At 40.6% G+C, this 22710-nt stretch overlaps 2 protein-coding genes across 9 annotated transcripts in view; both read right to left on the bottom strand.

Moving 5' to 3' along the window:
- Positions 1-1255: 1255 nt before the first annotated feature.
- Positions 1256-3896, bottom strand: LOC105558908 (E1A-binding protein p400-like). Its single transcript, XM_012006841.1, has 2 exons — positions 2011-3896; positions 1256-1846 (listed from the first exon to the last, which is right to left on the bottom strand). Exons 1-2 carry the CDS (start codon positions 2215-2217, stop codon positions 1466-1468), a joined length of 588 nt encoding a protein of 195 aa, XP_011862231.1. The 5' UTR covers positions 2218-3896; the 3' UTR covers positions 1256-1465.
- Positions 3897-3983: 87 nt separating this feature from the next.
- The window catches only part of LOC105558903 (helicase domino-like), a 35622-nt gene continuing 16895 nt past the window's right edge, over positions 3984-22710 (bottom strand). For 3 of the 8 annotated variants that reach the window (XM_012006826.1, XM_012006825.1, XM_012006830.1), the window contains exons 19-30: positions 22303-22560; positions 21868-22187; positions 21331-21623; positions 20001-21045; positions 19627-19848; positions 13477-13512; positions 12914-13079; positions 12140-12630; positions 11667-11945; positions 10042-10833; positions 9058-9420; positions 3984-8743 (exon numbers count right to left, since the gene is read on the bottom strand). In XM_012006826.1, the coding sequence (XP_011862216.1) occupies positions 8321-8743; positions 9058-9420; positions 10042-10833; positions 11667-11945; positions 12140-12630; positions 12914-13079; positions 13477-13512; positions 19627-19848; positions 20001-21045; positions 21331-21623; positions 21868-22187; positions 22303-22560 (4688 nt within the window). In that variant the 3' untranslated portion in view covers positions 3984-8320. Of the gene's footprint in view, positions 8744-9057; positions 9421-10041; positions 10834-10874; positions 11592-11666; positions 11946-12139; positions 12631-12913; positions 13080-13476; positions 13513-19626; positions 19849-20000; positions 21046-21330; positions 21624-21867; positions 22188-22302; positions 22561-22710 lie in introns of those variants that run through there. The other 5 variants (XM_012006829.1, XM_012006831.1, XM_012006828.1 and 2 more) reach the window with 5 other exon arrangements.

Genomic DNA, 22710 nt, shown 5'->3' with positions numbered 1-22710 from the left:
TAATAATAATTTACAATTTTACTTTTATTATGTTCTATGATAAGTAATTATTATTTAATCCAAATGGAATCTGATTGTAAGTACTATTAATATCTAATTACTTGTACTGACTTAGCATATATCCAGAAAAGTACTACCACCGTAGCTACGAATATGATGAACGTTATTAGCATGATGCCTTTTCCCTCGCGTATATCCCTTTCAAATGACTGGCTCCGATGGGTACTTCATCGGCTTTATAAACGATGACGCGTACTTCATAAGTCTATCTAGATAACGGAAAGTATTGAAGAAGGAGTAAAATAAAGTAGTCGGTAAAGATATGTGAAGTACCTAGAAATTGCCGTCGTGTTCTTTACCTTATCACTTTTTACCAGGTTCGATAATCTCGATAAGCATCAAAATAACAACGTCATAGTTAATCTCGCTATTGCGGGGTTACCGATTTATTTCTAGAGATCGCACAATACATATATTTCGTAAGTTATTACAGATAAATGACGCGCAGATTTTGATAATAGTGGGACTTTTTATCGTTTTTGTACGCATTATCAGCTTTGGTACGCGTCATTGACGCAGTTTTGGGAGTAGTTTATATTTGTTTTCAAGATTCTTCTGTGAAACGTTTTTGACCTGTTTACGGATACTCAGTATTATCTCAGTTACCCAATTCGGTTATTAAAATGTTATAACATAAATTGATCTCTTTTAATATAAAAAAAACTATATCGAACGTCAACGTGTTTCACTTACATGGAATATTCTTGCATTGAAATAGCCCTTTTTCCATCGTTATTACGAGATATTATGAAAGATCCAGGAATTATTAGAAATATATGTATAACACTACTTTAGATCTTAATCTTTGTGACACTCCTTTAGATCGTAATCTTTGGCAGCTTAAATGTACCAAAAATGTTTCACGATTATTTAAAAAAATAACGACAAATTATCTTTACGCAGAATGAGCAGTGATAAGAAGGAAATCATGCAATACGTTGCAGTACATTGTTTTGATTTCTCACGTACCGGGGTGTACGCAATAACTTCATTCAACGAAACGGATGAAGCATTGATAGCAAATAGACGCAACAATACTTCGTGGTAATTTCACTGAATTTTTCCTTATTTACAGCACGTACGTATGCTTACTCATTTAGGGCAATTCCATGATTTTTTACTGCACAGTTGGAAAAATTGTGTTTTTTGTTAAAAAAATGCCGGTTAAAATTTTGGTGTTAAATGTTTAACATATTCATATGTTAATTTAACATATTGCTCTTGTGTTAATTGACCTCAAATGTAAAATTATTAAAATTCGTTTGCACATGCAGCTTTAATTCTTATCTTGTCAGATCATCATAACATCTTACTCAGCGTATAACGTCTTGTAGGATTCTTAGTGCAAGCGAAAGCAATCATCTTTTCGATCTCTATTTTAAAGAAACTAACTACATAATTATTTTCACATGAATAATACCACCTTAACGTATAGGCATACTTCGGGGATATCGTGATTCCGGTTGCAGATCACCGGGATAATAAAGCGAATCGCACGAAATTTTCGGTTTTCTAGTGCATGTAAAAGATATGTTTGCACTATATTGTAGTCTGCTTCAGTCGGTGTCATTGGATTGTCGAGCTGTTTGAAGTCAGATAGGTACCAGGCATTAGGGGGTCTACTCATCATTGGATTTGCAACGGGCGGTTTCGCGGTGGACGTTCGAATATTCCGCACGGACCTTATGACTTCGTATATCTGACTCCTTTTCGTTGTAAAGGAGCTGTTGCTGTTTCGATTATATAATTGTAACATTTCCGTCGATCCGCTTCTCTGATCTTGTTGCTGAGAAACAAAGATAATATCACACGTCCATACTTCGTACTCTTTTTATTTCAACGGATAAACAAAAAATGTTCAGAATAAGATTAACCAGAGGTAACAATCCTTGTCAAGGAATTTACGAGTGTATGTAATATTTTAGTGCCGTCGATGCCAGAATTACATACCTCGGAGTTCGGAAGCTTTTCGTCCCCGCTATCTTGTGTCTGCGAGTTCGGAGGGACTGTTTGGAGATTATATTTATCCTTCACCTTAACCATCACAGACTCGTATCGGCTCTTGCACTCACTGGGCGATGTGTATAAAAGCGCGCAATAGTTGATAATATCGGCAACCATGTCCCAATTCGGTGTGTGGCCGGAAAAGAGAGTCATCGTGTCCAGAAGTAAGTTCTGGTAATTATGGATGGAATCCCTGTTGAAAATACCCGATTAAAACCAATTGAAAATTTTGAATCCGCATGAATCTGGATTCTTGATGCGGAATATACCGATTGACGCGGATAGGGTCAGATTTGAATCGTGTTCAATCAGGAATTTCCAGATAGATTTTGATTCGCGTCTATCGGTTTCAACCCGTGATAAAAGTTCGCCGATTGGAACCGATTGGCGCGGATTCAAGTCAATCCGAAAAAGTTGTACTTATTAAAAACAATAGACAATTCAGATTTAAATTCGCCGATTGGAACCGATTGACGCGGATTCAAGTCAATCCGGAAAAGTTGTATTAATAACGATTGACAGACTTCATCAGAAAATCCGATAGAAACAGATTGTTACTGCTTCTATCTGGAAATACCGGATTGAATCAGATTACGGATTGAATCCGATTGATCTTGCATTTCCACCAATCCGGTGCCCGATTGGCCCGATTGATATCGAATTGAAACCGATTAATTTTTATAGAAATCAATGCCATATCTGTCGGTTTGAATCGGGTATTTTCAGCAGGGATGCAACACACCCAAATCCTCGTGGTCCGTGGCTTGATCGTTCGACACCATATGCACTATTGTGCGAGTCTTGCTCAGATTCATGTCGCGGCATATCTGACTTCTGATTAAAAAGCGATTTTGGCACGTGGATGGATTCCTCTTCTTTGTTGGGCATCGTCTTCACCGGTCGATATCTTGCGACGAAAGTAACATTAAGCTAATAAGAAAGAAGATAAACAGAAGTGGGGACACGATGGTGAACGTTTGGTCGTTAGTACAACTGAAGTTTTAATAATATAAACTAATTCGCTTGCCAAGGAATACGGTATTTTTCATACCGTAGAGTGGGGCAACATGGAACAAGGGGGCAAGTTGGAACAAAACTTCCAATTTCATATTTATGCATTAAAACCGGCAACGTCTGCAAGAAAGCATTCGAGTTCAACGCTAGTTTTGGTTTAGCCCATATGTACGCTCAATTCTTGCAGACGTTGCCGGTTTTAATGCATAAATATGAAATTGGAAGTTTTGTTCCAACTTGTCCCCTTGTTCCATATTACCCCACTCTACGGTATTTTCCAGATAACACCAACTAATAGTTGTACAACATCAATAATAAACTTTCCTATTCAATAATCCAGTTATGTACAATATGTATTATATTCATAATGTTGAGTGAAGTTATAATATTAATGTCATATAACTGTTAGTTTAGTAAGCGGTTGCAGCAGTGAATCTAAATAGCAAGAGATTACGAGGTAAGGATTTACTTTTTAAATGCTTCGTGAATTAATGTAGTCTGTTCAAAGGGAATTCAAAAGAATTTATGTCCGAAAAAGACCTCAGAATTAGTGACATAAAAGCGAGTTCTTTTTGAACTCGGAAAAATATTTTTAGAACAGAAACGGAGTGCAAAACAAATTTATTTTATAATTAGCGAATTCAAAAGGATTGTTTTCTTCGCTGTTCTATCTGAACGCATATTTATCGAAAAGATTAATGTGCAACACTTCGTCCATAAAAAGAAATGGGAGAGCAAAATGAACTCCAATAAAATTATTTCTAATCAATTTTTCACCACAACAACGTTTTAAAATGCGCTACAGCGTATGAAATCACACATTTGACACTTAATAAGATTACATGGTTCAATTAATGGTGAGATTTGTAATTTTGTTCAAAAAGAAAATAAATCCTCGTCGGTTGTTTCGTCGCTTTATGAGATTTATTTTAGCACTTATAATACACAAATTATACATACATATATACATATATATCGTACATACGTACATACAGAGGGTGGTGCCGCAGAAAACAAGAAAAATGTATTATTAAATAAAACGATACATTTCTCACGTATTCAAAATCGTTCTATAAATTTGTTTGACATACGTAAGACGTTCTCTTAATAGACACCAAGCGTACAGAGTGAGCGTTCGAACGAGAACACTCGATCGTATCCAACGTTTATATGGGAGAAAAAAAATCATTTCTTTCCTCTTTCGCATCGCTACGCTTACTTGATCGAACAGCGTAACACTGAAGAGTGTGTAGATGTTCGGCATTCAAACGGCTCGTCTTGTACATTAACGGAATAGAAATCCTGTATTGTATCGCATGTGATATTATAACCAGCCTAATACAAACGCCGCGTTCTCGGAGTAATTTTACTACACTCTATGGTCAACCATAAATACAGAGCTGCATACGGAGATGCAATTCCATAACTCTTTAAAAGATGTCTAAATGACCACACTTAATTATCTTTCCATGCCTCGTTCAGATGTCGAAGAAGCAACCTATATTCTTCTATCTTTTCTTCAACCTCAGAGATTTGTTATACACTTACAAATCTTGGTGGTCTCGTAGACATTCTTCAAATGTCCAGAGAACATTTTTCAAACATTTAAAAAAACATCTTGCTGCTTTGATCGTTACCTAGGTGTCTCGGGATTTTCGTACGCGGAATGCATGGAGATTCGGTGTCAAAATAAGTAAAATTTTCCTTCGGCAAAATGTACGCACATTCGAGCAGGATTTTTAAATAAAGACATTTAAATCTAACGAATAAAGCTACAAGTTATACACGGCTTCTTCGTTGAATGTGTATGCTGTTTTACCACCTCTTAGAAAATTTCATTCCGCACGAACCGCCTGTATGAAAAACGTTTTAAACTTCTTGCAGACGTGAAAGCGGTATCCTAATTTGTTAGTTTTTCCCAGGCAGTCTTTTAGACATCTTCTGAACATTTACATTACTTGGAGTAACTCTTCGTGTTTTGTAATTTCGTCGACGAGTTAAGCGTATTTCTTGAGGCTAACAGTCCGTTTCCTTTCTTCATAAAAAAAAGAAAAAGAAAACAAAAGAAAACGGAAGACTACATCTGTACAGTGCGCCAAGCATCGTATTGGGATATACCCTCGCAAAAAATACCGTAACGGGTTCTAACATTTAACATCGTAACATTTATATTTAATGCAGAGAGAATCGCATCCTAATCCGACAGCCTGGAACATTTACGAACGAAAAGCAAATATATACTAATGAATTCAATAATCCTATTGTATGAATGACATAAGTAATCACATTACATTTAACTTCTTACGGATAAACAGCAATTGACTAAAAATTTCCATTCGTAAAAACAAACTCTACATAAAGTTAGAAATCAATCCACAGAGAATTTCTTCCTATATAAGTTAGGATTATTTAAATGTTCAGTCGTGAATACAACTTTCGCCCAGAATTCAAAATCTCTCTTTAAAAATTGTACATCGCATTTGATAATTTTTAAAGAAAAACGAAAATCTAATATTATCATTGCAACATAAATTTAATTGAATTTAATTTGATTGCTACGAACAGCTTTTAACCAATATGTTCTACATTGTTGCATTACAGTAACTTAATGTTTTCAAATAAACAATCCTTTTTAAAGATTATTTTTTCTTCAATTTTCTTATACTTTCCGTTGAAGACTAGTATTCGTTTTGTCATTGCTTCGATATAATGTAAGAATTTATAACTGTGAAAATATAACTTAATTCTTTGTATAGGTAAAAAATAGCGGTATCAGCATGTTGAATAAATCGATTCGGTCATTTGTTATAAATAAACACCATTTGTCGCTTCATGTTACTCGAATCATACCATCAAAATTATGGCTACTCGCAGCACAGTTTGGAATGCTTTAATATGTTTACGCTATTTATTGTGTCAAATTTTACTTTTATTTACTAGAATTATATGATATTAAAAGAGAAAAACTGAAATTCGTATGTTTACGATGTCAAATTGAAACTGAATCAGGAAAACTAGAAACTGAGATAACTAAATATTTATTTATAAAAAATTTTTTTTTCTCGCAATAAGAACTTTATTAGCAGATTTTTCATTACTAAGAAATTAATATCTTTTTGCTTGCTAACAATTAATTCAAATATTTTATTTTTGGTGAATTAACATTTTGTACTTGATGATCGATCCAAGATATTTGAATTGATATCTCCTTTTTTATCGCTACAATTAATCGAAAATACTCAAACCAATATATTACTTTACATCAAGACTCGTTATTATTAATAATCATATATTTCGATTGATATTTAGCACTTGTTTCGACGCATGTTCTAAAAGAAAAGATATTCTAAATGGATTAACCCTTTACATTGTAATATCTATGGACATACATGAATACCTGAACGGAACGTAAGGTACTCTCTTCAACAAAGGGAGTAAGTCTGAGAAATGAGAAAAAAAATTCATTACGGTCGTCTCGATTTATCAGATGTAGTATGTATGTATATATACATATATACATATGCTTATATGTATGTCTGAATGTCTGGTACTTGTGCAATCTCTCATGGGTAGATAGAGCTCCTGAAACTGAAAAGCGAAATCCTTTACCGTTTTACGATTACGGGACAATAAATAAAAAATGAATAAAAATCTACGAATCAGTGTACGTCCGCGCTGTTCGGAGAAGAGATAGCCAATTGTTTACGCGTCTCTCGTGCATAACCATTGTTATTTACTGAGCGCTCTTTCCTCAGTGCGTCGCAGCGTGCGTAAATGCGTAAATGCTGAGTTATCTCTTGTCGCTGAATCACGCGGGTGTCCACTGCCTCACAGATCTTTATTAATTTCTCATTAGTTATTAAGAAATTCGTAAAACGGTAAATAACTTTTCTATTCAGATACAATTAGTTATAATATGCTACTTTTCGGTCAAAGGTTGGTTCTTTGTAACTTAATAATTGTTCTATAAATTTTGTATACTTTTTCTAAACCCAGTAAACTGAACACAGATTTTCTATTCAGTTTAACCCGCTGTACCTGCGTACGAGAAGTAACATGCTAATTACCAGTTATCTTTTTTTTATCATTTGCATGTATTATTATACGATTATATAAACTCAGATCTATTTTCACATCTCGTCGCATTTTGACTAAAGCATCTTTTTTAATGAGGATATTTAACGTCAATTTGGTATTTTTTCAAGTTTTTGTTACACATACAATTCTACTTGCAATTGTTCCGTAATTAATTTTATTTTTCAATAGCTACTATTATACTATTTTGTCGATTTCTCTTAGAAAGAAGAATCTAGTTCACGATACAGTCTGCCTCTAATTTCATCAAATTTAACGCATCTAAATACAATATGGTGTATGTTTTGAAACTCCGCCTCGTAATTGAGGCATTACTGCGATTTGAGATTATTCCGCAATGAAAAATACTGTCTCGAATAAAGTAGAAATTTTACTCTGTAATATACCGGATTGTTACGCGAAAAATTGAAGACAAAAGAATTTAAAAACATTGAAAGAATAAAATTCTATTAACATGGGAACGAGACGACTACATTCCATGTGATTTCGCTATCTTGTTTGGTTGATCGTATCAGTTACAATCATTGAACTCTAATATAACTGGGACGCGTATACTATGTTTGTAAATGGAAAATGATACGAGAACTTGATAATAAAGAGCCATTTATCTGTTTATACATTATGAGCATATCACGAGACACGGTAGTGTAAGCAAAAACAATTTGGATGATGATGACTCAGCTACACTCATATTCAAAAGTAAAACTCGAGAGCTTGTAGCAGTATTTTCTTATGTCAACGCTCTAAGACGTTTTATTCTAACTGCACTTAAAGAAAAATGGCCCCTTCGATTTTCTGACTAGCAAATCAGATGGCAATTTCTAGTCGGATTCAATCTAGGATCTTCGGCCAACTAGAGCAGCGCTTAACTCTCTGCGCCACAATAGCTACTGAAGAAAAAGAAATCAGATGGGGGTGGCTGGTGCACGTTCCAATTGTATTAGAATTTAGTGATTACAATAGACTTTCTACCTCCTTTCCCCTCAAACTTCAATTCTACGAGAATATCCCGTCCAGATATTTGTACGTCCATAATAATATCTGTAAAACTTTTAGAAGATTTTTTGCTTTTTAATCCGCAAGACCAATCTGGTTTCTGAATTTTCCAATAAAATATCAACAATCGCCACCCAATTATGATAAAAACCTATTTTGGTTGGGCATCCTGATGAGTCTGTTGTTGCTGTTGTTGCTGTTGTTGCACTTGTTGCGCCAAGGTTTGCAATCTCACTTGATTAAGGACAGATGGGGAGGTTAGATTCGAGGCAGACGCGGAGGTTGCACCCACACCAGGACTGATAGCACCCGCTGCAGCAGTGGAACTGGCAGTTGTGGTACTTGGGCTTGAGCCTGAGCCAGGGTTAGGCCCCGAACTAGGACTTTGTCTCATTGTACCAGCAACCGGTTTCCCTTGGATAGGCGTGGTCTGTCGTAACTGAGGATTGCTGGCGGTTACCACTTGAATGGTTTGCTTCAAGGCTGTGGGCGCTACTGGTATCACACGAGTTTGCAACGGCGATTTAGCTAGTACGACTTGGCTAGCCTGAGACACCGGTTGTCCCGTGGAGACCTGCAATAACAAATAATTAAAATAATATCGTTCAATAAGCTGTACAGTTAAACGTTTATCAGTAGCGTATTCATTAACTTGGTTCAGTTGTCTTTCTCGTGGATGATATCCAGATCTTTCATGAAATATAATTTTAGCTTCAAAGTATTTTATAATTTAAAAAAATTTTTTATGATTGCATTACAAAGTCTGCGAATATTTCTACAATATATGCTTGAGGAATGAAAATAATTTAGTATTAACTTTTTTTATGTAACGACCGAAACAATTCGCGAAACGTAAAAAAAAAGAGAATCTTTCGCTATTTTACGCACATGAGTAAATTGCTGCATCGTCGAAGGTACGTGTTTCATCACTTGTTGAATTTGCTGCACCGTCATGGTTGTAGGTAGCGACTTTGTAGGTTGTACAATGAGCTGCGTTTGCACGCCAGCCTTGTTTGCGACCTGAGTTAGCTGCGCGACCTTCTGCGCCGGTAGTTTCCTTTGCGTGAGGAGTTGAGAATGAAGCGTGAGCTGACGAATCTGCTGCGACGTCGTAGCGCGGGGACCCGCCACGTTAGCTGTCTTCACGAGCGTTGCTACTGAAGTACCACCGGCCGAAGTACCTGCCTGTTGCATTTGCAAACCAGCCTGAGCAAAGAGTTGTGCTGGTGTAAGTGGCGTTGACGCGGATACCTATAGAGACGCAACCACCTCTCATTTCTCTTGCGATATAAAATTGCGTCCTATTTTTCTCTTTTTACATATATAATGAGTGATATCAACTTGGAGGAAGGAGAAAAGGCGGAATGAGGAAGGCAAAGACGGTACACACGAAAATAACCGAGGATCACATTACAGAATCGGAAAACGGCGTCTTGGCAAGGAAAGCTGATGCCGTGGCCGACGAGAGGGAAGTAGAAGAGTAGGAACAAGTACAAAGAGGCAAATGGAGGCAAATAGAGAAAGGAATAAAAAGAGGGCAAGGAAAACGGAGAAGGATGGAGAAGTAGAATAAGAACGGAACTAGGATAAGTTAAAAAGAATAGAAGAGTAGGTTTATATTAGAGTAGGCAGCGAAGCAGGCATGGAGGGATGAATGAGAGCGAGTATGTGATAAGGACAAAATTGTAAACCAAGTCCTACTCCTTGGCATATAAGCTGAAGTGTAATAAAAATTGATTGATTGATTGAATGGTATCGCTTAATCATTTTAGATGTCGATATCTATTTCTAATGTTCTCTTTAATTTCGGCTTTCTAAAAAAAATAATAATAAAAATAAAACAATCTTTGGCTTCCTCGTCAAAAAACTTACCTGCACCTGTGCGACCGCCGCGGCAGCAGCCTTTGCTTGCTGCTGTAACGCTTGCCGCTTCAGCAACGCAGCCATTTCAGTGTCTGACATTGTCCTGGTCATTGTCGGTTTGCCCACAGCAGTTTGTCCAGACACCGCACCCGCAGTGCCTACGGTAGCGATACCTTGCTTCATCAAGGTGGTCGCTGCAGCACGCTGTTGTGCCGCCGCTGCCGCTGCTGTGGCCGACACCGCGACAGACATCTTTTGACCACTGTTAGCCTGAGCCTGGAGCACTTTAAACTGTTGTTGCCGTAGTAACACCTGCTGGTGCCTATAGTATTGCATCTGTGCCGTCGTTGTAGTCTTACTTCCCGACGCCGCGGTGGCCATCGTGACGCCTACCAGGCTTCCTTTTTGACCACCCGTCGCGCCGACGGAAGTTTGGCCCGCGGATACCAAACTGGCCGTCGCGATTCGTTGAGCGGTCTGCTGTATGTTCGCGTTTGCCGACGTTGTCCTCACGTCCTGCATGGCCACTTGCCCACCTCCAGGTCGAGCCTTGACCACTGTAGTAGCTGTTACTGGTGTAGTCGCTACGTTGCTTACGCTAGTCGCAGCAACCTTCGTGTTAGTCGCTGTTGGAACCGCTTGCGTCAACTGATGAATTTGAGATGTAACCAAGTTTGCGACCGCCTGCTGTCCAGCTTGCTGTTGCGTTTGTTGCTGCTGTAGCTTGAGCTGTTGCTGTTGGGCGGCTTGTTGCTGCTGCAAGAGGCGTGTCGCTACCTGTTGCTGTTCAGGGGTTAAAACCTACGATCATATATCTCCGTGAACGAATTTCTTCGAACGTATTAATACAAATACTAATAACAATTAATAATAATAAATTTAAAGCAACAAATAAAACCGATTGTATTGGTTCTATGATTTGAATGTGAATGTTATATTCGAATTATTGGGTTGGGAATAAGTTTCCGCCCTTTTAAAATGTTAATTCGTCGCTTGTTTACACACAAAAATGTAAGCGACAACTTTCTCTCATCTTTCAGGTAGTAAACGGATTCCTCGAAGAAAAAAATCAGGTTCTTTCGACTCGACCAATTTCCAACGCATGTTAATGTTTTCTGACAGTAGATCTAGCAACATTTAATTCGTTTGATAAATCTTCGAGCCTTCGACTCGGATCTTCTTCGAGTAAATCTCGCAGTTGTGCATCTTTGAATTTTTTAGGTGTCCCTTCGCGTCACTCACGTCGTAATCATCACTTTGAAATCGCCGAAACCACTCTTTACACGTACTACTCGACGGAGCATGATCCGCCGTAAATATCAACTAGCATTCGATGCGTTTCAGCAGCATTTTTCTTCTGAATATAATGATGTGTGTGTTTGGGTGTGTGTGTGTGTGTGTGTGTGCGCGTGCGCGCGTGCGTGTGGAGTAACACTTTCCGCAAATGCTGCTTCGTTGGGGTAAATGTTGCCAAAACACAAGTATAACCGTTCCGTCAAAAAAGATGAAAAAGGCGGAACTTATTCCCATACCCAATAAATTATGATTATTTAATTACACTGAAATCAAATATAATCAAATATAATTTTCTTCTATTAAATTAAATGTATTAAATATAATTGTCTTGCACTAACTCCTTTATTCATCTTCTCCTTGACGATTCTGTCAGCACGTCGCATAGCAATTTCAATCGGTGTCATTGGATTGTCGAGCTGTACACTGTATTCAGATAAGGGCGGCGTATTAGGAGTCTTCAACATTGGATTCGAAATGGGCGGCTTCGAGGTGGGCGTTCGATTGTTGGACACGGACTTCATAATTTCGTATCTCTGATTGCCATTCAACGTAAAGGAGTTGTTTCTATCCTGATTGTGTAATTGCGATGTTCTCATCGTCCTGCTACTCTTACTTTGCTGAGAAAAGTAAAACAAAGATAATATCACACATCTGTATTCGGGATTTACTCGATACTTTTTGTAGTTTATTACAACAGATAAAGAAGAAATATTGAGAACAAAATTAGAGTAGAGAGCTACTGCAGATAATTTTTTGCAAGAAATTAAGTGTGTGCAATATTTTAACGCTCGTCGATACCAGAACTACATACCTCGGAGCTCGGCAGCGATTTGTAAACACTCCCCTTCTGTTTCTTCTGCTTCTTCGGCGCGGAGTCGTACAGGAGCTTACCCTCTTCCCTAGGCAATATTATAGACTCGTATCTGGTTTTGCACTGCTTGGGCGATCTGTATAAACGCGTGCCATTGTTGATGGTATCGGCAACCATATCCCAATTGGGCGTGTGGCCGGGCAAGAGGACAAACGTGTTTATCGGTAAACTCTGGTAATTCTGAATGGAATGCAATAGACCCCAATCCTCCTGGGCCAACCAGTCCATGGCTTGATCTGGTTCCGGCAAGGCCTTCATGACGTGCGACGAGGTTTTCAAAACTGGTATCGGTGGACGCGCGATCACGCGATACTTGTATAGCTTCATGTCGCGGCGCATCTTCATCATTGCCGGTGTCGGCCGATCGAAGAGTGATCTCGGAGCGTACACGGACTCCTCTTTGTGCCGCATCATCTTCGCCGGTCGACAACCTGCGGCAAAAGCAACATTGGGTTAATCGAGCGAAAGAAGACGTATAAACACAAGTGAAGAAAAGTTGTTAACGTTCGGTCGTTATTACAATTGAAGCTTTTGATAATATAAACTATACAATATTGCCAAAAGCATTCATTTCCTTCATATTTATTGAAATGACAATCGTCACTCCGTTTGTATGACAAGTTATAGGACAGCAACTTTGACTTGGTTGTCTTCGAAAAAACAAATATCAAATACCATTCATGTATTAAAAAAAAGATCTACAAATAGACTAACCATCCTCAGTGATACCGATTTCGATTCTACTCCTCGTTCGCTCCTTCTTTACGTAAATCGGTGGCAGCTGAGCCTCTGTCATAGGGTCAGTTCCGTACAGAAAACCGAGAGAAAAATCGATATACACGTCATCATCCGTTGTAGGAGGAGTCGGCGGGCACCACATCTGGAAGAAGATTCAATTAATCATATTCTTCAAAGGACAAACTCAACAATTCAATTCTTTATTGCATCCTATGGTCAATTGAGAGAATTGCAGTTCTATTTTCTTCCCAAAAGTATCGACAATACATAACTATACTTTTTCAATCTTAAATATATGTATATGTTGTATCTATTTGACACTTTTATAACGAATAACTGACCTCATATCTGTCACAAAATCATATAAAATTATTTAGTTTCTTATGGTACAAATAAAGCAAAGATTAATAGAATGTATTAATTATTATAATTTATAGAATATAATTAATGATAAACAATTGAGACACAGTGCACACTTTTCTTAACTTTTTGTTATGCAGTAAAGGAGAAATAAGAATCGTATTATTTTTCGTACTTACTGGCATTTGCTCCATCGTGTGTTCCGACAACCAAATCTGCAAGATGTTAAAGTTATACATGAGATATTGTGCGACTCACGAGAGAATGCTCGTTCTCATGTGAAGTCCGTCTCTGTACTCGTTAAATTGCGATGTGCTATCACGTTTTTACACTCGTAACTCTCTTGCGATCAACAGATCTGCTTAAAAATTGTATCTTTAAATCATGAAAAATCAAGATTAAAGAAACTGAATTTTCAGTAATTAATGTCGATACGTCGATACGTCTGCTTATATATAACGAAAATATAAGAATAAATAATTTCGAGACTACAGAAAGACGGACCCGGTGAATAAGCTTTCAATAAATAATGAAAATAAAGAAAGAGAGAAAAGAGAGCGATATTAATCTCCTCTGTACTTTCGTTCATTTCTAATGAGACTCGAGAAATGTATAAATTTTAAATTCAACAAACTTTCCATTATAATGTCGAGACATGAAATTTTGCGTTATTCGATTATATTATAATAGATTTTGAAATCCGTAAATTCTATCGAAATAAATTCAAATATATCTGCTCGAATTAATCTTATTTTCTGTGAGTCTTAAGAGTTTTAATCTCCAGGATATATTTGATGTCAAATCTTTCTCCGAAATTTTTCTCAAGAGAACTTAAAATTTTTGTCAAAAGATTTATATAAAATAAAGGATGGGGCAGCCTGAAGGCGCTCAAAGGTTCTCGTTCCTCTCATTCTAAATATCCTGAAAAAGCGTTCTTCACGATATATTCCTTTACCTCTATCACTGTGTCATTTCCTTTCATGTATGCCATGTACATATACGGAATCTGATACACGTAGAAATGCCACAGATAGATGCAGTAACGTATCTCACTCATGTGCCTGCTCATATCTTGTTGCGGACTCCAAGTTTGGAATGGCAAAGGCAGTGTTTTGGTGCCATTTTAATGGAACAATTTTATTGGAGCTCTTTCTCTCTCTTTTCTCTTTACGCATACTAACGTACATGTATCTTCTCGAAAAATGTGCGGTCATGATAGCCTTGCCACACCAAACCGACATCGAAAGAAAAAAAAGTCGTTCTTCGCGTTTAAATATAAACAAGCACACTGAGCTGAGAATGATTTGACACCAAAACGGAACTGAACCTTTGATCGACACAGACTTGGAAACGCATCAAGAAATAAGGGTACACATTTGGATATAGCAAGGAATATTTCGTTTATTTTTTTTTTCTTCGAACTCTCGCTCGATCATACAAAATACAGGCACGCAACTTAATTATTACTGTGTGTATGTGTACGTATGTACGTGTGTGTGTATGTGTACATGTGTATGTGGCGGGAGGAGGCAAGTGAAAAGGGCGAAGGGAGGACATCCTTATATGCATACAATAATATATAAGATATACTATATATACATATATATATAACTATAATATGTATATATAATATAATAATCGAGTCATTGTTCTGCGAATTACGTAGCTCAAGGCGGCACGATTGAAACCTTTTCATTCTGGCTGCCTCGATACTTTCTCGAGTACCAAATAACTCACCAGCCAATTATTTTAAATAAATTATTATATAGCAAACCTTTTCCAGACTGAAGTAAAGTTCCGACTGAATTACTGAAATAACTGAAAATAGAATGGGATCGAACTATGCGCTTCGTCCTACGCTCTCTATATTAATTTTATCACGTTCCTCTTGCTCGTTACGCCTGTCGATATATATGTATATGAATAGTTTAGTGTGGCGCACTAGAGAATCGCTTGACCGAAATCAGCTCCTCATTTCTAATATAATACACTCGTTCATTTCGCTCGTCACGCCGTTTATATAAATCGCTAGGCATACGTGACTGGGGATCCGTTCCTTGCTGTCTGCACCTGCCTTCCTGTGCATTTTAAATTTAATCGAACGCACATTCGCAGGGAAAATAAGGGAACAAGGTAGGTTTAGGATTCGCGGAAAGTGCAGCCAGAGAAGAAACGGATCCACTTGATATCTTTACAACGAATAATGTAAAATGAGATGAGGGGGCAGCGAGCCAGAGTACAATTTACAACGCTACAAATATTACACGTGTATTATCCGGTATAACCCGGAGGAAATACATTGTTTAGCGTAATTATATCGTGATTATGTACAAGACGATGCGTACTCGTGTCTGACATTAATGCTGAACGTGTCTATTCGATTCTGTCTTATTTTTCCTCGTACGGAGGGGCATTTCTCCTTTTCTAGTATTCTTTTCGACTTTTGCTCTTACATGGACTATTCCCCAAAATTTGCCTTCTCTCACACTTAAGGTTTGTAATGTGCAAGGCTTGTAATTCCTTCATACGGAAGTTCTTTTTCGCATGTAATGCCATCGTCATCTAAAGCTTTTCTCATGTGTGTTTCTTATAGAATCTTTTCTCTTTCTCTCCCATAGAAAATACACGTGATTATTCTGCAGGGAGAATCAAATAGCCACTGAGCGATAAATGTAGAATAAGTACGGGCAAAAGACGCGTTTATCAACGTTGCAATTAATTACAGGCGTTTCTAAAAATCGGGTTTAGATTAGCCTTTATCCCATGAAACTTATTTCATATCTCTCTCATTAGGAAAAATTCTGTTAACATTTATTATTAACTTAGTTATTAAATAACAATTGTTTATGTTTATTCTTACTTCCTTATGAGAAATAAAATGATAAATAAATAAAAAAAGCTAACAAAGAATAACAAACAATTCTGTAAATTTATCTAAATTAAAATATGCGAGAAGCTGTACGGCTTCACCACAAATTTTCAGATGAAAAAGAAGAAAGACAGAATACTTTGTTCTTGCAGTTCTCACTGTTCATACAACGATTGTCTTTCTCTTTGAATTAATTTTCCAATTCTATTTTCACTTATCCAAAAAATTGTTCATTGAAACTTTTATGTGACATATTAATCGACTATTTTTTCTTTGTACAAGAAATGAAACCTTTTCGAGATATCTAAATCTATGCAAGAAATGAACTTTTAATTCTTTTTTCTTTATATTATTCAATATATGTAAAAGTAATGTGCTTTTATTTATTTCATACTGAAAAAATATTAATGAAAGAATCATTGAAATAATAAAAGTATCACACGACAAATGCTAAGCATAAACCCGGCATCACGCGCATAGTAGGCGGATTGAATAGCAGACGCAGTAATGGAGTACTAATATTTGACTGTGTGGTCAAATAGCAATTGTATTTCCGATGGAATAACTCGCACTGTCGACAATTACCACAATGATACTTCTGCGTGGCTCAAGATATTGTGGTACCCTTTAGTTTTTCAGACCGTGTCGTTGCGACGGAAGAGGACGAAGAGGACGACGAGGGGGAGATCTGCGAAGAGCGAGCTCTCTTCTGCGACGGGTCCTCGTCACTAACGTCGTTAGAGCCGTCCTCGTCTTCTAGCGAGTTTGATGCAGCACGGGCGCGCTTCGTTTCCCTACGTAGCCTCCTGGACTTGACGTCGGACGAGTCGTAGCCCTCGTGATCGGCCTCCTGTTCTTTCAGCGGGTCTGACAATCGCGACGCGGAAAGCTCCTTGTCTTGGACTTTCGTCTCACAGTTGGACTTGGACTGAATCGATGAGATTTTACTGCTGTTATTTCTCGTGTCCAGAGTGAGAATGGCCACGACCTTGGCTGTTCTTTGAGGCTTCTCGTAGGACGATGTCACGCTCGCGGCGTTCTCGTTGTCGCCGCTCGTCGACGGGGTCCGCGCGTGCTTGACGCTCGTTTTGAGCGCGGAAGAGGGCGAAGACAACGGCGACGATGGCGACTTCATCGAGAGGGCGGAATTCAAGAGCAGTCCTGAACGCGTCACCCTGGGCAATTGTTCGTTGTTATGACTGGACGACATGCTGGGTCGGGGTGTGTCCGGACGGCGTTTCGCCGAGACCACGACCATCGCCGGGCCCTCCTTCGAGTCCGGTTTCATCGGCGGTATCGATCTACTACGTCTGAACGGCATCGGAGGACCCAGCAGACCGTTGTCCTGGCACTGCTTCGAGTTTCGGGTCGTATGCTTTTCGACTCGACTAGGCAATACTGCGTCTATTCTTCCAGGAAAGTTCGCGGACCTCCTCGTGATCGGTCGCGGGAAGGGCGTGTCCGGTCGTTGTCTCGGTGTTAATTTCGGTGAATTTGGCGTCGTCGTCGTCATCGTCGTCGTCGTCGTCGTCTCGCCATCGCTAACCGGAGGCGGAAGCGGAGGCGGAGGCGGGGGCGGCGTCCACGAGTGACTTGCCGATCGCGTGATCCTGCTCTGTTCCGCAACCGGATGCTGCGAATTGTCGGTTCTTCGCGCCCCCGTTTTCGCTTGCGAACCATTCTTACTCTCCGACGTTAAATCGATCTTGTCATTTGTCAATCGCGCGTTACCCTCTTCCAAATGATTGACAGTTGAAGGAACTTTTGAGCTACGAGTCGTTACACCTCGCTGAAACGTGCCCTCTACCTTTCGTATTTTGCACTTGGATTCATTTGAATGAAATTCACTTTTCACCAAGGGAATTGAAAAGTCGAGCACGTTCGATGGCGTGTCACTCGTTCCCTTCTCCGCTATTTCCGGCAAAGCGTTTAAATTTTCGTTCCTCGAATTCGGTCTCTGACCAGACTTTTGCGATATCGCCGACTCGGCGTCATTAGCCTCGTCGCAATTGCTCTTATCTTTATCTTCGATCGCGTTGCCACGAGCATCATCGGTTACGTTAGTCTTGGAATTTCTCTGTAAAGAAACACGGGGCATCGCGACCGGTTTTGAGACTGCGTCAGCCACGTCCGGACTTCCGTTTCGCAACGCTTTCGAGCGCAAAAGAGGAACAGAACGACTCGAGGGTAATTCGACACTCCTGTCCGACTCCCTCGGCGTGGCAGCGGCCAATTTCCCTCGCACGTTGTTGCACAAAGAATTGGCTGACGCTCCGAATTCTGACTTGGGCTTGGCCATCGTCTCCTTCGGGCGCTTCAAAGTTGCATCCGACTGCACCGTGCTCGGAGGCGACCGAGAATCCCGCGCACTGACATTCACGTCGAGATTCTCCGCGTCCTCGTTGCGATTTACCTCGGGGTCGAGCTTTCTGTAGGTCGCGGACAACATCTTATGCGAGCACCGCGTCACCTGAACGGAGCAGACGGTGATTAAATTGCTATTCAGGATTTTCTCGTCACTCCTCTCTTTAACATTCTGACCATCCACCGCATCAGAGGTCGATTCCAATGTTCTCGTTTGGTTCGATTGTGTTTTGGCAGCTGGTGTTGTCGAATCTACGTTATCCTCGTTCGCGTCGGAATCAGTAACACGTTGTTCCACTCCGTTCGAATCGATCGTGGACGGAGATGCGAGATCGCGGTCGTCCTCCGAACTTTGATCGACCTCCGTCGCCTCCGTCTTGACGATTTCGGCCTTCGCGGTCTGATCGGAATTGACGGACACCTTGGCGTTCGCGTTAACCCGAACATTTCTCTTACGACACGCGTCTACTGACGACGGCGAGGAGAAGGTTTCCTCGGATTTGGCGCGATGAAATTTCTTGCGCTGCCGGCGCGGAAAATTCGGCTTCAAGCCGGGCAGGATCGGGCTCACGTCCAAAGTCCAGAGATTAATCTGAACGTTACCGCGAGATCTGGTGCGCGGGCTGTTTAGATCGAAATGATTCCGGCTGCTCGAGCCAGAGCCCGCCAAGCGGCCCTTCCGTCTCGAGAAACCTCCCCTCCGTTCGGAATCGTCGCGATTGCTCGCTCTCCCGTCCTCGTTTCCCTCGCCGGCCTCCTCCTCCTCCTCCTCTTCGTCGTCGCCCTCTTCTTTTTCTCCGCCTCCCCCCTCGCCACCCTCCCCTTCCTCCTCCTCACCCTCATCCCCTTGACTCTGACTCTCCGTGTGACTCGATTCCTCGTCAAGACTATCCTCGATCACGTCCTCCTCCTGCGACTCAGAATCCGAGTCCGACTCGGTACTGGTAGTTTCGTTTTCGCTCTCGGACGACAATTCGCGCGCGCGCCTCCTTCTACTATCGCCACGTCTACGCAGACTTCGTCTACTCGGTACTCTCGGTATTAGCCTCTTACTAACTAATCGCCTGGAACCGCCTTTGGCGGCAGTGCTATTAACCTGATTCTGCGCGTCCTCACGGCCAAACGTCAGCGGCTTCTCGTCGTCGTCAGCGAGTCGCATGCGCCGTTCCTCCTCCTCGCGCAGTGCCCGCAAACGGTCCAGCTCCCACTCCTTCTTCTGTTCCTCCAGCTCCCGTTCGGCTGCGGCTAGATGCGCTGCGGAGAACGCACCCTCGGACTCCTCGACGAACCTCATGGCGTACCGTTCAATCGGAGTGAGCTAAATAAAAGATTATAGAACCATCAATCGAGGAATTAACGTTAAAGATTACAAGAGATTACGAAAGATGAATGGTACAATGGACAAAGGAAAACTAAGGCGATGTAATCGGCCCGGCAAACCGACGAGATTTCGAAAAACGTTCAACCTACCTGAGAAATCAGATTCTGAACTTCCTGCTCCGCCTTGCTGACCTGCGCGTCGTCCTTATCAGCTTCTTCCAGCGGAATGTTTTCATCGAACTCGGCAAGATCGGCGACGGCTTCCGCTTTCGCAGTCTTCGCGGCCTGAACATCCAGATCTTCCTCAGCAGCGGCGAGAGCGCTCTCAAGCGCGCCCATCGCTGCCTTCTCCTCCGTATGCTGTCCCGAAAGACTACTCTGAAACGGTCCCGCTGCCACATCCTTACTCCAGGCCTTCTCTCGATCCCGATTCTGGTCGAGCACCTCAGCCATACGCGCCGATGCGTCGTTCTCAGTTTGATCGATGTTAAACAGATCTTGAATGGTGGAACTCTTGAAGTACGCCGTGGTGAAATTACCACCTTCAATAGCAAGGTCCCCTAGCAATCGTTTCTGATTCGCCTTCTTCAGAATGTTCTCCTCGACAGTCTTCTCGCTAACTAATCTGTAGATATGTACATCCCGTGTTTGTCCTATTCTGTGGCATCTGTCCTGCGCTTGGGCATCCATCGTGGGATTCCAATCGCTGTCATAAAATATTACTGTGTCCGCTCCCGTCAGATTCACGCCGACGCCACCGGATCTCGTGGACAGGATAAAACAAAATATTCTCTTATCGCCGTTGAACCTCTCCATTAAAACCTGACGTTGGTCCACCCTGGTGGTGCCGTCCAGTCGCAGGTATATATGTCCGTGGAAATTCAAAAAGGCTTCTAACACGTCCAGCATTCTCGTCATTTGCGTGAATATGAGAACCCGATGGCTCCCGGACTTCAGCTTTCTCAGCAGACGGTCCAGCGACTGCAGTTTGCCGCAATCGTATTGGATCAGTCTGGGATCAGGGAACTGTGTCAGCATGAGGCTCGAAATCGGATGGAACAGGGACAACTTTGGCGACAGTTGTCGCTGCAATTCGGTCCACAGACGATGCTCACCCCACAGCTTGTGCGGCGGTGGATGGGACACATGGAATCGAGGTACTGGCGCGCGTACAGCCGGTACGTAGACTACGTATCTGTACATAAAAAAACAAAGGAAAGCTTTATTAAATATCCAAATCTGAATGGCAAAGGCAGTAGGATTTTATTTTTCGTTTGATGTCAAACAATCGTCACTATGACAGAATACTTTTGAAGCTTAGATATGAAAACATTTAATATTGGAAATTAAGAAAAGACATTCAATTAAGTGTTTTTTAACAAATTCACATTAATCGGAGAACAGAAAATATGTTGAGGATCGATGTAAATTTATTCTATGTGTTGATTGACACTTGTGTCAAATTATGTCAGATATTAACCTTTCGAAAACCTCTTTGAGTTCTTCAACGATCTGCTCTGTACTTTTGATGGCTTCTGCGAGCGCTTCCGTGTGCGAGAAGTACTCTTTCCGCGTACGAATATTCTCTCCAGTTGTCGTGCAATGCATCCAGCTATTGTGCCAACGACAGGCTGTCGCGGGCTTGCCGATTCTCAAAGCCATAAACAGATCTGCACCGTAAAGCGGACACGCCGCGCATCTTCGTTCATTGATGTTCGCCAAGAGATGCAATTTGTCCTGTCTCCTCTGCCTCCTTTCCTCCTCCAATAGTGGCTACAAATCATAAAAATTTTCCGTTAACTACACGAGTGCATCTAACGAAATAATTAACATTTAAATGTAAAATCTGTTAAACTTGAAACTTGTTTCTCTTTTGTCGAAAATGACGAGGAAGAATGAACTAAAGAATCAAGTTGGTTCTAGCAAAGCTGGCTTGAATTCCTCGAGAGTAATTGCATTATCACGTTCCTTATTATCCTTAGAATAAAAATTAAATTATTAATATACGTTTAATTACCAAATGAAACTCGGATTTAGGCTGTTCTTTACTCGGTGCCTTTGTGACCTCCTTCTGAGCCTGTCTGGTGACAATGCCACGTATCGATTGCGGCTGTTGCTGCTGGCTGGCTGTTTGCTGGCCGTTGTTTCCGCTTGGTGACGATTGCGAGGCGGTTACATTTAGAGGAGGTACCCTCATGACGGGCCGGCCGCTTGGGGTTGTTACCACTCCGCTGACGACCTTGTTTACCGTCGTGGCACCCGACGTAGACAGACCCATCAGCGATTTAGAGAGCACCGTAAAACGCGGCCCGCTCGACGTCATGACTGGAAACGAAACTGTCAGTACAGAATGTGTTACTTCTCTTTTTTTCTTAATCCGTTTGTCACTACCAACAAGCTTGCAGAGTTCACGAAAATAATGATAAAACTCGTAAGCAAATTGCAAACAAACCCGTGTTAGTATTCTGTTGACTCGGCGTCAGAATGAAGTGTCTGCCGGTAGAAGTTTGAACGAGTTGCGCGAAACCAGGCACCGCTATTCTCTGGACGGAGTCGCCTTGTTTGACCGTGACGGTCTGCGTCGTCAATCGTTGAATGCCATCTCTGATGCTAGCGTTTCCCACAGTGATCCTTTGCGGGTTCGTCGCTGCTGTGGTTGACGTTACGGTGGTACTTTGCGGATTGTGCCCCAACGTTGCCACAGGAATAGCTGTTTTATGAAAATTTACATTTTATATTTTTATACAGATACGATTTTAATATATTTCATTGTATATATTATTGCTAAATTTGATATCGCTTATACAAAATTATTAGTTTTTTTAATATATATTCTGACGTTAATATATTTATGGTAAGA

Source organism: Vollenhovia emeryi, unplaced genomic scaffold (assembly GCF_000949405.1).
Source record: "Vollenhovia emeryi isolate VEMERY1.0 unplaced genomic scaffold, V.emery_V1.0 DF939305.1, whole genome shotgun sequence".
NCBI lineage: Eukaryota > Metazoa > Arthropoda > Insecta > Hymenoptera > Formicidae > Vollenhovia > Vollenhovia emeryi.
Note: the sequence above shows the minus strand (reverse complement) of the source record. Positions and strands in the feature narration are given on the sequence as shown.

What these genes read in the sequence shown, in the direction of transcription:
- LOC105558908 (XM_012006841.1), bottom strand. Translation starts at nt 2,217, where the DNA reads ATGACTCTCTTTTCCGGCCACACACCGAATTGGGACATGGTTGCCGAT. An exon ending in AAAAGCTTCCGAACTCCGAG is followed by an intron (nt 1,847 to 2,010) that starts GTATGTAATTCT and finishes TTTGTTTCTCAG; the next exon opens with CAACAAGATCAGAGAAGCGG.